We start from the raw sequence: 16,846 nt of genomic DNA on the forward strand, positions 1-16,846 counted from the left end.
TTTTGGAGATAAGTCCTTTCTCAGGTATGTCATAGGCAAATATTTTCTCCCAGTCTGTAGGTTCTCTTTTTACCCTTTTGATGAAGTCTTTTGATGCACATAAGAATTTAATTTTTAAAAGGTCCCAGTCATCTAGCTTCTCTTCTACCTCCTGTGCATTCTGGGTTATACTTGATAGTCTATTTATGTTGTAAATTAGGGCTCTCAGATTTGCCCCTATTTTGTCTTTGATGAATTTTATAATTTTGGGTTTTACATTTAAATCTTTGATCCAGGTTGAGTTTGTTTTTGTGTATGGGGTGATGTATGGGTCTTGTTTCATTTTTTTTTTGTAAGTGGATATCAAGTTTTGGCAGCACCATTTGTTAAAGAGGCTGTCTCTTCCCCATTAAATGGGTTTGGACCTTTGTCAAAGATCAGGTGTCCATAGATGGATGGGTCTATTTCTTGACTTTGGATTCTGTTCCATTAGTCTGTCTATCATTGTACCAATACCATGCTGTTTTGACTACTATGGCTGTATAGTAGGTTTTAAGATCTGGGAGTGTGAGACCTCCCACTTTGTTCTTCTTCAAAAGTGCTCTGCTTATCTGAGGTCTCTTTCCTTTCCATATGAAGTTAGTAATTTGTTTTTCCATGTCCTTAAAAACTTTTGTTGGTATATGGATCAGGATTGCATTAAATGTGTAGATTGCTTTAGGTAGTATTGGCATTTTCACAATATTCAATCTATCTATCCATGAACAAGGCAAGTTCTTCCATTTATGTAGAGCCCTTGTTGTCTCTTGTAGTGGTGTTTTATAGTTTTCTTTGTATAGGTCTTTTGTGTCTCTGGTAAGGTTTATTCCTAGATATTTTATGTCTTTTAGTAGCTATTGTAAATGGTGGAGAGCTCTGGTAGTATAGTGCCTAAGGCACTTGACTGCTAACCAGAAGACTGGAGGTTCAAACCCACCAGCCACTCCTTGGAAGGAAGGTTGGGCAATCTAACTCCTCGGAAAGCCAAGGAGGGTTTGCTATAAGTCAGGTCCAACTTGATGGCATATAACAACACAACATTGTAAATGCTACTGTTTCCCTTATTTCTTTATCAGAGGTCTCTTTGTTGGTGTAGAGGAATCCAACTGATTTTCGCATGTTGACCTTGTACCCTGCCACTTTGCTGAACCTCTCTATTAGTTCCAGTAATTTTTTTGTTGAGTCTCTTGGGTTTTCTATGTACAGGATTATATCATCTGCAAATAGAGATAGTTTTACTTCCTCTTCGGCAATTTGTGTGCCTTTTGTTTCTCTTTCTTGCCTTATTGCCCTGGCCAGGACTTCCAATACAATGTTAAATAGAAGTGGTGATAGAGGACATCCCTGTCTGGTTCCCATTCATTAGAGGAATGCCTTGAGTTTTTCTCCATTAATAATGATGTTGGCCATTGGCTTTGCATATATGCCTTTTATTATGTTGAGGAATTTCCCTTCTATCCCTATTTTGCTGAGAGTTCTGAACAGGAACAGGTATTGGAATTTATCAAATGCCTTTTCTGTATCAATTGATATAATCATATGGTTCTTTTCTTTTGTTTATGTGGTGGGTTTCATTGATTGTTATTCTGATGTTGAACCACCCTTGCATACCTGGTATGAATCACTCTTGGTCAAGATGTATTATTATTATTTTTTTTATATTTGTTGGATTCTGTTGACTATGATTTTGTTGAAGATTTTTGCATCTATGTTCATGAGGGATATTGGTCTGTAGTTTTCCTTTTTAGTGGTGTCTTTTCCTGGTTTTGGTATCAGTGTTATGATTGCTTCATAAAATGAATTTGGGAGTATTCCATCTTTTTCTATGTTCTGGAATAGCTTGAGTAGTATAGGTGTCAATTCTGAATATTTGGTAATATTCTCTAGTGAAGCCTTCTGGGCCAAGACTTTTCTTTGTGGGGAGTTTTTTTTTTTTTTTTTTAATGACCTGTTCAGGTTCTCCTTTTGTTATAGGTCTGTTCAAGTTTTCTATCTCTGAGTGAGATAGTTTAGGTAGGTCTTGTGATTCCAGAAACTTCACCTCTTCTAGGTTCTCAAATCTGTTGGAGTACAGTTTTTCATAATATTCTGTCAGTATCTTTTTTATTTTAGTTGGTTCTGTGTGATTACACCCTTCTTGTTTACTATTCTTGTAATTTGTATCTTCTCTTTATTTTCTTTTGTTAGATTTGCCAATGGTTTGTCGATTTTGTTAATCTTTTTGAAGAACCAGATTTTTGTTTTGTTGATTCTCTCTATTGTTTTTTTTTGTTTTCTGTTTCATTTATTTCTCTTCTGATCTCATTTATTTCCTTACTTCTAGATACTGTAGGATTCTTTTGTTTTTCTTTATCTAGTTGTTGGAGTTGTTGAGTTAGAGTGTTGATTTAGTTTCTTTTCTCTTTTTTGATGTATGCATTTATTGCTATAAACTGACCTCTGAGTACTATTTTTGCTGTGTCCTATAGGTTTCAGTATGATGTATCTTCATTCTCGTTTGTTTCTAGGAATTTTTTTATTTCACTTTTTATTTGTTCTATTACCCAGTAGTTTTTGACCAGTGAATTGTTCAACTTCCACGTTTGATGCTTTTTCCTTGATCTTCCTATTATTAATTTCTAATTTAATAGCATTGTGGTCTGAGAAGATGCTTTGTAGTATTTCAGTGTTTTTGAATTTGCTGAGACTTGTTTTATGTCCTAACATATGATCTATTCTGGAGAAGGATCCATGTACACTGGAGAAGAATATGAATTGTGCTTTTCTTGGGTGGAATGCTCTGTATATGTCTATGTGGTCAAGTTGATTGATTGTGTTGTTGAGTTCTTCTGTATCTTTGTTGAGTTTTTTTCTAGTTGATCTGTCCCTTCTTGAAAGTGGTGTGTTAAACTCTCCTACTACTATTGTAGAGTTGTCCATTGTCTCTTTTAATTCAATTAATATTTGCTTCACATGGTTTGGAGCACTTTCACTGGGTGCATAAATGTTTATTATTGTAACATCTTCTTTGTCAATTGACCCTTTCAGCATCATATAGTGTCCTTCTTTGTCTCTTATGTTGTTTTTCACCTTAAAGTATATTTTATCAGAAATTAATATTGCCATTCCTGCTCTTTTTTGGTTACCATTGGCTTGGTATATTTTTTTTCCACCCCTTAACTCTTAATTTGTTTTAATCTTTGTGTCTAAGATGGGTCTCTTCTAGGTAGCATATTGATGGATTTTCTTTTCTTATCCAGTCTGCCACTCTCTTTCTCTTGATTGGTGCATTTAGTCCATTCACATTGAGTGTAATTAGTAATAGGTATGAATTGATTGGTGTCATTTTATTGTGTTCTTTTGTCGTGTTGTTGGAGTTTCCTTGGTCCTTCCTCTCTTTTCTTCTTTATTGTTGGCTTTGTGCTTATTAAACCCATGTTTTCCTTCCTTCTGGATTTGCTTAGGAGGATTGTTAATTTTCTTTGTAGTTACCTTGGAGTGAATTCTTATCTGTACATTTTTAGAACAGTCTATTCTATGAGGACATTGTCCTGTTTTCCTCTCCATTTGGAAGTTTGTACCTAGAACTTTTATTCCCTCTATTTGGTTAATTGCTGTTGTTGTGTGCAGATTGGCTTCCTTGATTTTTAGTGTATAATGTTTTATGGTCTTATTTTGAGTGTCTATTTCTGATTTGGTTTTAGTTTGATGTCATGTATCCTGATTTTGTTGATCTCTGTTGTGGGTTCTCTATTGGATGGACTTCCTTAAGCATTTCTTGTAGGGTTGGTCTGGTTTTCACAAAGTTCCTTAATTTCTGTTTGTCTGAGAATGCCTTGATTTTGCCTCATATTTGATGGGCAATTGGCTGGATATAGGATTTTTGGTTGGAAGTTCTTTTCCTTCAGTGTTTTATATATGCTGTCCTGTTGCCTTCTTGTCTGCCTGGTCTCTGCTGAGTAATTGGAGCTCAGCCTAACTGTTTGATTATTATAAGTAATATTTCTTTTGTCCTGGGCAGCTTGCAAGATTCTTTCTTTGTCTTTGGTTTTGGACAGTTTGATTATGATATGCCTCAGTGTTTTTCTCTTGGGATCTATCCTGTGTGTGTTTCTTTGAGCTTCTTGGACAAATATCTTTTCTTCTTTTATGATATGGGGGAAGTTTTCAGTTAGTAGGTCCTCCACAATTTTCTCAGTGGATTTCTTCACCTCTTGTTCTGGAATTCCAATGAGACATATGTTATTTCTTTTCATGTTGTCCCACATAACTCTTAGGTTCTCTTCATTTCTCTTAAATCTTGTTCTGATTTTTCTTCATACAAGCTGGTGTCCAGGGATTTGCCTTCTAGTTGGGAAATGTATTCTTCAGTCAGTTCTATCCTATTCTTTTGTGCTTCCACTGTATTGTGCAATTCTGTGATTTTGGTATTCATCTTCTGGATTTCTAACTGCAGTTTTTGTATGAGTTCTGATTGTGCGTTAATCTTGTTATTTTGTTCTTGAATGATTTTCCTGAGTTCTTCCAGGGTACTGTCTGTGTTCTTCCTTTTGTTTGGGGTTTTCTTAAGCTCTTGTAGAGCTCCATCAACATTCTTTCCAGATTCCTTCTTGGATAATTCTATTGCCTCCTCTTCCTCCATGTTTAATGAGACTTTTGCTTGGGATTTTACTAGATATATAATTCTTGGTTGGTAGATTTTTTCTTTCAGAGTTTTATGTATGTCATCCTACTGACCTTTTGCCTGTGCAGTTTCTCCCAAAAAATCAGAGCTTGGTCATGTTGGTTTTCCTTTATAGATGACTTTTCATTTTTTTCGAGGCTGCTTTCAGGATTTTCTTTTAGGAAAGTTTGATTATGATATGTCTTATTGATTTTCTTTTGAAGTCTATCCTGTTTGGTGCTTGTGAGCTTCCTGAATGCATATCTTCTCATCTTTCATGATATTAGTTTTCTTCCAACAATCTTGGATAATTTTCTTGATGCTTTTTTTTTTTTTTTTTTTCTCCTGTCTTTTCCTGTTCTGGGACTCTGATCATATGTATGTCATTCCTCATTATTGTGTTCCACATAATTCTTAGGCTTTCTTCTTCTTTTTGTTCTAATCTAACAGATTAGTATTAAGAGATTTGTCTTCAATTTTGCCTTCTTTTAATTTTTACTCCTTTACCCTTCCCATGCATTACATATTGATGTAATTTTCATGTTAATCTTATTATTAAGTATTAGTATTTCTAATTACTGTTTTTGCATGATTTCTAATTTTCCATTTATTTTGTCAGTTTGTCCAGGGATTTGTCTTCTAGTTGGGAATTATTGTTTTCCTGAATTCTGAAGTTTTGTCAATGTTTCCTTAATTTTATTTGTGCTTTCTCTTTCTCTGATGTGCCTATCAATCCTAAATATAATTCTTTTGAATTCTTTAGCAGATGGTTCTAATAGCATTTCTTCTTCTGGAAGATTTTCTGGCCTTGTATTTTTGTGACTTATTGAGGCCATCTTGTCCTGTGAGTTTTTTTTTTTTTTTCTGTGTGTGTGTATGTAATTTGAAGTTGTTTGTTGAATCTGCAGTGTTATTATACTTATTTGCTGAATGTATTTCTGTTTGCTTCTCCTTGACTTTTTGTTTTGTTGTGGTTTAATATATCTGGGCAATGGGGTTGGCATGCCACTTTGGTCACTAGTTTGGCAGCACTGAGGCACTTTCTACCTGTCTTTGAGTGGATTTGTTAGCAGATGTGATTGTGGCCATGAGCCTTTGATCCTTGCAGATCAGCTCAGGGAGGCTGGACAAATTGGAGCCACCATCTTTCGTTGATCCAGTGGTGCTGGAACAGGTGGCGGCACCACTACTGGGTGGGGAAGAATATGTAATGGGTACAGTTGGAAAGAATTGAAGGCTCCCCACTGCTGGGGAAAAATAGAAGACAAAAATCAAAGAGGATGCATGGAAGAGGAATTAAAAAAAAAAATGAACAGAAAAAAATTGGGGGGGGGGTAGAAGGAAGACCTAAGAAGAAAGGAAAAAAGAAAAATGAGAAGAAAAGAAAAGAAAAGCATCAAAATATTGGTGCAAGGACTAGCCAACAAATGGGTGAGGTGGGAAATCAGCACTCACTCTGTGGGAGAACCACCTCCATCCATGGAGGGTCAGGGATAGGGACTATTGAACACAGAAGTTGTAGAGGTGGAGAAGAAGAAAACAAGGAGAAAGGAGATGGAAGAACTAAGAAGAAAGGAAAAAAGAAAAAGAAAAGGAAAAAAGAAAGTGGCACAGTATTGGTGTAAGCCTTAGCATCTAAACATTGCTGCAGCAGGCACACAGAGCTCACTCCATTGGAGCGTGCATGACCATCCATGGAGGAGTGGGAGGGAGCATTGCTGACCATGGAGTGGGGGGCGGGCACCCTCTCTGGAGTAGCAAAAGATAAAAGAGTTGAGGAAGACAAAGAAAAGAGAAAAGCATAGGTGGAAGGGAAGAAAGAAGAACTAAGAAGCAGGAAAAAAGAGATGGGAAGAAAAAAATCAGCATAGTACTGGTGAAAGTATTACCTGCCGAACACAGCTGCATTGGGAATGCAGTGCTTGCTCCATGGGAGTGTGCACTGCTGAGCAGGGATAACATGGGCACTTGGTGTCAATCACAAGTTGATGTGGGGGGCTTCCATTCCAAAGGCTAAAGAAAAAAAAAGTAAAGAAAAGGGGGGAGGCAGAAACCCAAGCAGAGGAAGGTGAAAAAAAAAAAAAAAAAAGAGGTGGAAAGACCAAGAACTAAGAAGAAAATTTTAAAAAAGTAAAAAAAAAAAAAAAAGTGGCACAGCAACGGGAGTAGGGGATTTTGACCAGCTGCCAGGTGGGTAGGAGTGTGGGGGGGGTGCACTCCTAGTCACTGGGAGATTGTACAAGGTAAGGGGGTACGTTACACCTCTCTGTTCTCCTACTACCATTGTGAGTGCTGTTATAGTCCAGGGCAAGCAGAGCCAGTTACTGGTTCCTGCTCCTATTGGAATGCTTCTTGCAATGATTCAAAATGGCCATGTTCTGTGTGCTTTCTTGTTCTCTGTTTTTGTTCAGTTTGTTCCTCTTGTCAGTATTTGATCTACTTCTTTACCCTTTCTGCATGTGTTTCACTTGGTTTCTTGAGTCTTTGTTGAAGAGGGTCTAGAAAGTGTATCTGCCTAAAACCAAATCAAATTCACTGCCATCTGAGGCAGTTATCTCTATGGAAGTAGATTGCCCAACCTTCCTTATGAGGAGTGGCTGATGGGTTTGAACTGCCAGCTTTCTGGTTTGCTGTCAAATGCCTTAGGCACTACTTCACCAGAGCTCCCTGTATCTGCCTAGTCTGCCATTTTGTATCCTCTCCTATAAGGTTTTAATATGGTGTTTGCACAAAGCCCAAATCACATAATGTACTATTTCACAGGACGTATCATGGACGTTAAGTAACGCATACCTGTATTTATCTTAAAAATGATCTATTTCTTTATAGTTATTTTCTTGGTTCTATGAGTTTAGTTGTTAGTCAGCGTTTTAATTTTCCTTTGCCCTTTAATAGTTCAGTTATTTTAGACTAACAGTTCAAAGAATAATGAGGGTAATGGTTTCCCTGTTCTTTGTAATCGCCTGTCAAAGTACTCTGAGACCAAACTCAATTAAGGCAGGAAAACTCAGGAAGAAGACCATGAAGTAAAAGACATATACCTTTGTTTCTTCATCATATTCTTCCATAGAGTCTATCAATTTCCCAGGTTCCATTTCACCTAGTGGAAAGGGATAATCAGTTCCCAAAATAACTTTATCCTGAAAAGAAAAATAAAAAAATTCATCTGTAATTTTGTAGAGCACTGAAGAACCTTAAACTTAATTATATTTACTGATTGCAAGCATCCTATGTTAAAATAACACATTTCTTTCGGATTAATAGAAATGTAAAACTGATCTAAAATGTAAAGATTTAAAGGATTTAAAACTTATTCTGACATTTTATCCAGTAGGTGTCGCTATTAGGTCTCTTAAAGTTGAAAACCAACACCATCTTTCATTCTTTCTTTTCATAACTGAAATACAGAATAGTGGAATATAAGACAAAGCCATTTATTTAATAAGATATACTGATATGTCAGATGAAATTAAGGACTCACTCTATCTTTTTCAGAGTATTGCATTGTAATTGACTCTACCATTTCTGAAAGCACACTAGTTGAAAATGAAAAGTAAAAAACTAGAGGAAAAATAAAAAATGCAAAACAAATTCCTGGCTCTATCAACTGAATCACTGTTTTTTGAATGATGTAGCTTCAAATTTACATTTGATGCTTCATATAACAGTGTCCAGATATGTGAAGTATTATGTCAGTCAATGTTCCCTAGTCTACAAAACAGACATGGCCCCTATCCTCAGGGAAATCATTATTTATTGAGAAGGAGCAACATTACATCAATAATGACAGTCTATCAAAATAAAATAAGAAAAATGAAACAAATTTTGAATCAGAAATTTTACTTCTAGAAATATATTCCATCACATATGTACTGGAAATATATATGAGGAAATTGATTACAACAACATTATTTGTAACAGGAAAAGACTGCCAATTAAATTATGCCATATTCTCGGAAGGAAGGTTGGGCAATCTACTTTTGTAGTGATACTGCCTTGGAAACCCAAGAAGGGGTCACTATGAGTTGGATCTGACTCCATGGCAGTGGGTTTGGTTTTGGTATATCCACTCGACGGCACATAACAACAACAACAACAACAAAATAAGAAATAAGAAATATTTGAATGTTGCTGCAATGGAATAATTACCAAGTTATATTTTACATAGGGAAAAAAAGTTTTGAACAAATGTGTGTATTACACTGTTATTTCTGTTTTTAACAGGGGATCCATAGACACAAAAATGTATTTTTGTATATTTATAGTATATCTCAGGAAAGATACTTAAAAAGCAAGTACTAATAGTTGCTTCCTGGGAGAAGGATTGGGAGCTGGGGTGGGGAGGAGTAATTCCCCTCCTTTTTTTCTCTTTGAGTTAAAAATCACATAACATAAAATTCACCCTTCTAAAGTATACAATTTAGTAGTTTCTAGTATAGTTACAAAGTTGTGCAACCATCATCACTATCTAATGCCAGAACATATTAACCACCACCACAATCTAATTCCAGAACATTTTCTCACCTCAAAATTAATCCACCTCTCCATTAGAAGTCACCCCCAGTGCCTTCTCTTTCCAGCCCTTGTTTTTGTTGTTGTTATGTGCCATTGAGTTGGACCTTACTCATAGCGACCCCTCCTTGGGTTTCCGAGGCAGTATCACTACGGAAGTAGATTGCTCTATCTTCCTTCCGAGGAGTGGCTGGTGGGTTTGCACCACCAGCCTTCTGGTTAGCGGTCAAGTGCCTTAGGCACTATGCTACCAGAGCTCCTTAGAAGACACTAATCTACTCTCTTTCTCTACAGAATTGCCTATTTTAGACATTTTATATGAACAAAATCATTCAATATGTGGCCTTCTCTCATTTAGCGTAATATTTTAATTTGATCCATGTTGCAGCATAAATCAGTACTTCATTACTTTTTACAGCTGAATAATATTCCGTTGCATGGATGGATATACCATATTTATCCATTCATCAGATGATGGATATTTAGGCTGTTTCTAATTTCAGTTCATAGCTATGTGTTGGAATCAGTGGGTTTAGTTTGGATTATTTTTGGTTATTATGCTTTTATGAACATTTGTGTTCATGTTTTTACATGAACATATATTTTTATTTTTATGGAATATATACATAGGAGTGGAATTGCTGAGTTATATGTTAACTCCATGTTTAACATTGTGAGGAATGGCTGGACTATTTTACACAGCAATTGCACCATTCTACATTACCACCAATAATGTCCCTATTTCTCCATATTCTCGACAACACTTGTTATTGTCCATCTCTTTAATTATAGCCATCCTAGTAGATGTGAAGTTGTGTTTCTCTGTAGTTTTTATTTGCATTTCTCTAATGACTAATTGGAGCTCTGGTGGTGTAGTGGTTAAAGCATTTATCTGGTAAACAAAAGGTTGGTAGTTCAAATCCACCAGCTGCTCCAACGAAGAAAGATGTGGCAGTCTGCTTCCGTAAAGATTTACAGCCTTGGAAGCCCAATGGGGATCACTAAGAGTTAGAATTGAGTTGCTGGCAGTGAGTTTGGTTTTTTAGTTTTTGGAATGACTAGTTAACAATGTTGAGTATCTTTTCATGTATTTATTGGCCATCATATCTTTTTTGAGAAATATCTACTCAGATCCTTTGCCCATTTTTAAAATAGGTTGTTTGTCTTGGTATTGCTGAGTTGTAAGAGTTCTTTATATATTCTGGATACTAGAGCCTTATCAAAGAGCTCTGGTGTTGTAGTGGATAAGGCACCTGGCTGCTAACCAGAAGGTCAGCAGTTCAAACCTACCAGCTTCTCTGCTATGAATCAGAATAGACTCTATGGCAGTGAATTTGGTTTGGTTTTGGCTAGAATCTTATCATACATATGATTTGCAAATATTTCACCATTCTCTGGATTGTCTTTTCACTTTCTTTTTTTGGTCTGTCTCTGACCTCCCTCCTATATATATATATATATATATATATATATATATATATATATATATATATAGTTTGTTTGTTTGTTTGCACTAAGAAGTCATTGCCTAATCCTAAATCCAAAGATTTACACCTATGTTTTCTTTCAAGAGTTTATAGTTTAACTCTTCCATTTATGTCTTTGATCCATTTTAAATATGGTATAAAGAAGGTTCTGACTTGCTTCTTTTACATGTGGATATCCAGTTTCCCAATAGTGTTTGTTGAAAAGACTGTTCTATCCTCATTGAGTTGTCTTGGCACCCTTGTCAAACATCAATTAATCTTTATGTCTATCATGCCAGTGCCACACTGTCTTGATGACTATAACTGTGCAGTAAGTTTTCAAATCAAGAGTCCTCTAACATTGCTCTTCCTTTTAAAAATTGTGTTGGCTATTCTGAGTCCCTTATATTTCCATATAAATTTTAGGATCAGAAATTTTTGATAATGTCTGAAAAAAGGCTGCTGGAAGTTTGCTGGGAATTATGTTGATCAATTTGCTGGGAATCTGCAGATCAATGTAGGGAATATTAACAATTTTAAGTTTCCAATTAATGAACATGATGTTTTTCCATTTATATAGCTCTTCTTTAATTCCTTTCAAGAAAGTTTTGGAGTTTTCAGTGTACAAGTCTTTTACTTTTTAGGTTAAATTCATTTTTAAGTATTTTATTAGTTAGTTAGGATTGTGTTGCTTAATTTACACATATTTGTGAATTTCTCAACTTTCTCTTATTGATTACTAATTTACTCCATTGTGATCAGATAACACATTTTATCTGATTTCAGTCCTTTAAAATTCATTAAGACTAGTTTTATGTCTTAATAAGTGATCTGTCCTGGAAAATGCTCTATGAGCACTTAAGATAAATATGTATTCTGCTGTTGTTTGATGGAGTGTTCTACAGATATCTATTAGGCCCTGTTGGCTGGTCGTGTTGTTCAAGTTTTCTGATTGCTTGTTGGTCATCTCTCTTATTGTTCTGTTATTGAAAGTGGAGGATTGTAGTCTCCCATTATACTTTTTGAATGTGTCTCCCTTCAATTTTGTCAATTTTTGCTTTAAGCGTTTTGGGGTTTTGTTGTTGGGTGTGTTTGTGTTTATAATTGCTGTATTTTCTTGATGGATTGACCCTATAATCATTATAAAATGTCTTTCTTTGTCTCTAATAACAATTTTTATTTTAAAGTGTATTTTGTCTGATAATAATATAGCTATCCAAGCCCTCTTATGGTTAGTATTTGCATTATATAACTATTCCTATTCTTTCACTTTCAACCTATTTTTGTCTTTGAACCTAGAGTGTTTCTCTTGTAGATAGCATATAGTTGAATTATATTTTTTTGATCCATTCTGCCAATCTCTGCCTTTTACTAGAATGTTTAATCTAATTTCATAAAGTACTGGTATGGCAGAATTTACATCGGTCATTTTTCTTTTTTTTTTTTTTTAAATATATCATATGTCTTTTTTTGTTCCTCTTTACTTCCATTACTACATCTTTTTTTTTTTTTTTTTTGTATTAAACAAGAATGGTAAAAAGTTTAATTTTAATTTCATTGTTATTATCTTTTTATTTTCTTAGTGGTTGCCCTGGAATTACAATTAACATCTTAATTTAAACAATCTAGTTCTTATCAAGGAGCGCTGGTGGCATAGTGCCTAAGGCATTTGATTGCTAACTAGAAGGATGGTGGTTCAAACCCACCAGCCACTCCTTGGGAGGAAGGTTGGGCAATCTAACACTAAAATTTTGCTCCAGTATAGTTTCATTCCCTTCTCTCTCCTTTGTGCTGCTTTGACATACAAATTAGATTTTAATACATTATATGCTTATTCACACTGATTTATAATCTTTGTTTTTTGCAATTGTCCTTTAAATTAGGAAGAAGGGAAAAAAATGTTACAAGTAAAATATATTTGCATTGTCTTTTATATTTACTCATGTAGTTACTTTTACCAATGGTTTTTGTATCCTTATGTAGATATAAGTAACTGTCTACTGTCCTTTCATTCCAGCCTGAAGAATTCCCTTTAGTATTTCTTCTAAACCAAATGCACTGCCGTCCAGTTGGATCCAACTCATAGTGACCCCTCCATGGGTTTCCGAGGCAGTATCACTATGTAAGTAGATTGCCCATCCTTCCTTCCAAGGAGTGGCTGGTGGGTTTGATTCGCCAGCCTTCTGGTTAGCAATCAAATGCCTTAGGCATTACACCACCAGAACTCCTAGTATTTCTTATAGGGCAGGTCTTTTTGTTGTTGTTATTAGTTTTTACTGTGATTTGGGTGAAAGTTTACAGAGCAATTCATTTTCCATACAACAGTTCACATACACTTTGTCTCATGACATTGACTACAATTTCCCACAATACAACAGCTCCCTTCCCATTTCCTTCCCATAGTTACCTCTTCCCTGTGTCCTTCCCTCCCATGCACTCCTGCCCTCTGAGCTGTCTCCCTGTGGGTACACAGCCCTTCTATTCTCCCATGATTCATCTCTCCAAGGAATGCATCTATCTAATATAAATGTTCAGCTGATATGCCTCCTTTTTGTTTGGCTGGAGGCCACAGGAGTGGGTTCATTTCCAGATCTGAAGGGCAATTGAGGGGCATAGTCTCAGTGGTTCCATCAGGCTCTATGAGACCAGCAAACCTGGTCCCCCCCCCCTTTTTTATTTTAAATGGTTTTGAGTTTTGTACTACATTGTTCTCCCACTCTATCCAGGATCTTCTACATAGATCCCCTGTGAGTGGTTGACGGTGATAGCCAGTCACCATCTAGTTCTTCTGGTCTCATAGTCATGTGGGCAGAGGATCCCATGGTGTACCAGATGCTTGAACTAATTGCTTCCATGCATGTTTGTTTTTCTTCATTCTTCTTTGCTCTGGATGAGGAGAGACCCGTTGTTGCATCTAGATGGCCGCTTGCAAGCTTTTAAGATCTCAGTTGCTACTTACCAAAGTAGGATGTGGAACAATGTTTTTATGTAGTATGTTATGCCAATTGAGCTTGCTGTCTCCTGCAACCATGGTCTTGAGCTCACAGGTCCAACTACTAGCTCCCTCCAGGTAGTTGGCTGTGCCTAAGAAGTGACTACAACCTGGGGCAGGTCTTTTAATAACAAGTTCTCTCAGGTTTTATTGATCTGAAAATGTCTTAATTTCTCCTTTAATTTGAAAAGATAGTTTGTATGGATATAGAATTCTTAGTTTTCATTTTTTTTTTCCTTTCACATCTTTAACTATGTTATCCCACTGCCTTCTGTCCTCCATGGTTTCTGAAGAGAAATCAGCTGTTGATCTTATGAAAATCCCTTGTAAATGACGAGATACTCCTCTGTTGCCACTTTCAAGATTCTCTCTCTGTCTTTGACTGTATGATGTGTCTAGGTATGTATATCTTTGAGATTATCCTACTTGGACTTTGATGAGTGTCTTGGATGTATAGATTAATATTTTTCATCAAATCTGGGAAGTTATCGGGCATTTTTTTGTTCAAAAAGTTTTCTGCCCCTTTCTCATCTCTCGTTTAGAGACTCATGTTACGTGTGTGTTGATACACTTGATGGTGTCCTACAGATACTGAGACTGTTCATTTTTCTTCTTAATTTTTATTTCTGTTCATCAGTCTGCATAATTTCAATTGACCTATTTTCAGGTTTATTCACTCTTCTACCCTCACATATCTGCTTTTAACTTCCTCTATTGAATTTTTTATTTCAGTTATTATACTTTCTAATTCTAAATTTTTTATTTGATCATTTTTTACATATAATTTCTATTTCTTTCTGGATTTTCTCTATTTTGTGCAATTTCCCTCTCATACTTTCTTTTATTTCTTTAGACACAACCTCTTTTAGTTCTTTGAACATATATAAAGTCATTATTTAAAGTGTAACATCTGGTATCCACAGGAACAGTTCCTATTGACTCTTTCCCTCTCCTGCCTGTGCTCTGTATGGGTTATACTTTTTTATTTCTTTGCATGTCTCACAATTTTGTTGCAAATTGGACTTTTAAAATAATAAAAATTTGGAAATGCTGGAAATTAGATTATCATCTCTCCCCAGTGTTTATTGTTGTTTGTTTGTTTAGTGACTTTTCTGAATGAATTTTGTATATGCTGTATTAAGGAATACATGTATGATAATAGTATGATAATAATAGATTCGTGTGTGGCTACCGAAGTCTTTGCTCTGCTAGCTTGCTTGACAGTGTTAATTACACAAATATTTCCTTATATGCTTGGAGCTAATAAGTCTCCTAATCTTTGCTGAGTGGCTCTGTGTGCATGTTGGGGCATACTTTTAACATTTAGCTAGGCAGTTTACACCTCTACTGATGGAATGGTAACCCCATACTGCCCTCTTCATTGATTTGTAGGCTGTTGAATTTCAAGGCAATCTTGGCGCTGGGGGAGGGATGGGTATACTGTAAGTTAAAATACTACAAAACTTAATCTTCTTCTTGAATTTTAGCTATTTTTTCTTGAATAGAAACTCCCCTGCTTGCTGCAAGCCTTTGACTAATTTCCAGGATTATGAAAAAATTGATTCTGGAGGAGACTTCCAGTAAGATGGCAGAATAGATGGACAAGCTACAGAGACCCTCTTCAACAAAGACAAGAGAAACTAATTGACACAGATATAAAAGATAATCCTGGAGCCCTAAGCTTTGAAAGGAAGGATATAGAAGTGGATTAAATACCAACTAGTAGAAGAACCTGAATGAAAACAGTGAATAAGAAGACAAATGGAGAGGTGGACTGCCTGTTATCCTGACAGCATGGCCAGTTTCCATATTTACAAGTGGTGTTAAGACCTGAGCAGTAAGCTGAAAATTGGCCCTGCTTGCTAACAGCTGCCTGGAAAACTGCACTGGTGGCTGATGACTAAAAAGGGAAGCAGCAAAGGAGACAAGCTGAGCTGTGGACTTTAGGCTGTCTGAAGGGTGCAGCCATTTTGAATATTTCCAAATGGTGCAGCCATTTTGGATATTTAAAATTGACAGTGTTCTAATCCCAGTGACCAAAGAATAAGCTCTGCTTGCTGAGAACAGCATAGGCTGCTACACTGGAGACTGACAACTGGAAAGGTGCAATATTCCCCTTGTTACTCTTATACTCCACACCCTGTTGGTGAACAAGAGATGTGTCCATCCCCCACCTCCACCCACCTTCTGAACCAGAAAGAATTCCATTAAAGTCTGTACGCTGATGGAGCCTGAGGGCCTTGCCCCACACCACCTTCAATTAGTTAGTTAGCTTGTTGTTAAATTATTCTTGTTTTTCTTCCTTTTTATTTTTACTATTTCTTTTTCCCTTCCTCATTCTAGTTTTCTTTTCCTCCCTTTTCCTGGTTCCCACTTTTTCTTTCTTTTGATTTTTCCCATCCATTGTTTCTCTTTTTTAATTTTTCTTTATTATTCTTGCACTGTAACTCTTTTCTTTTATTCTCCCCTCCCCAGATATTGTATGCTTTTTTTCTCTTTATTTCTTTTGTCTTTCTGAAGTTTTTCTTTAAGTGTTTCTTCTCATTTACTGCCTTTCCTTTTATTTCTTTCTTTTTTGGTGATTGTTCCTATATGCTTATGCAGTGGGTGTTTTTTGTCCTCTTGTTGTTACTTTGTTTGTTTGTTTGTTTATTGATTGCTGTCTTTGTCTGAGTGGGAGACAGCAACCCTGCCCATATGACCCAAATATCTGCACTTCCTGCAGCCCCACTTACTGAGTGAGGGCCACCACTTTCTTCCGTATCAACTGACCAATGATAGATGACAGCTAATATGGGCCCAACTCACCCTTAATGGCTTTTCACAAACAGCTAACAGAGATCTGTGTACCCACTCTCATTCTCTATCACACCCATGAGGAGACAGGTGGTGAGTGTATAAGTACTGCCAACTAACGAATAGAGGAGCATAGTACCCTGCTTACTCAGATATATCAAAACAAAACAAAGCAAACAAATACCTTACATGAATCACTCCAACATACAATCACTAATTAAATATAAATACAACATCACAGTGTCTTGAAGATGACAGACCATCTGCAAAAAGAACCAAGATAAAGTAGTAGAAACTGTTGTTGTTGTTGTTGTTATGTGCCATTGAGTCAGCCCTGACTCATAGCGACCCCTCCTTGGGTTTCCGAGGCAGTATCACTACGGAAGTAGGATTGCCCAACCTTCCTTCCGGGGAGTGGCT

General features: G+C 36.2%; 1 protein-coding gene across 1 annotated transcript in view; it reads right to left on the bottom strand.

The window, feature by feature from the left end:
• The window catches only part of ACMSD (aminocarboxymuconate semialdehyde decarboxylase), a 141,507-nt gene that overhangs the window by 21,120 nt on the left and 103,541 nt on the right, over positions 1–16,846 (bottom strand). Inside the window, exon 9 of the mRNA XM_007937567.2 lies at positions 7,702–7,800. Coding sequence (XP_007935758.1) covers positions 7,702–7,800 — 99 coding nt within the window. The remainder of the gene's footprint in view (positions 1–7,701; positions 7,801–16,846) is intronic.

This window comes from Orycteropus afer, unplaced genomic scaffold, assembly GCF_000298275.1.
Source record: "Orycteropus afer afer isolate SDZICR_OR568_19922 unplaced genomic scaffold, OryAfe1.0 scaffold00004, whole genome shotgun sequence".
In the NCBI taxonomy this organism is placed as follows: Eukaryota; Metazoa; Chordata; class Mammalia; order Tubulidentata; family Orycteropodidae; genus Orycteropus; species Orycteropus afer.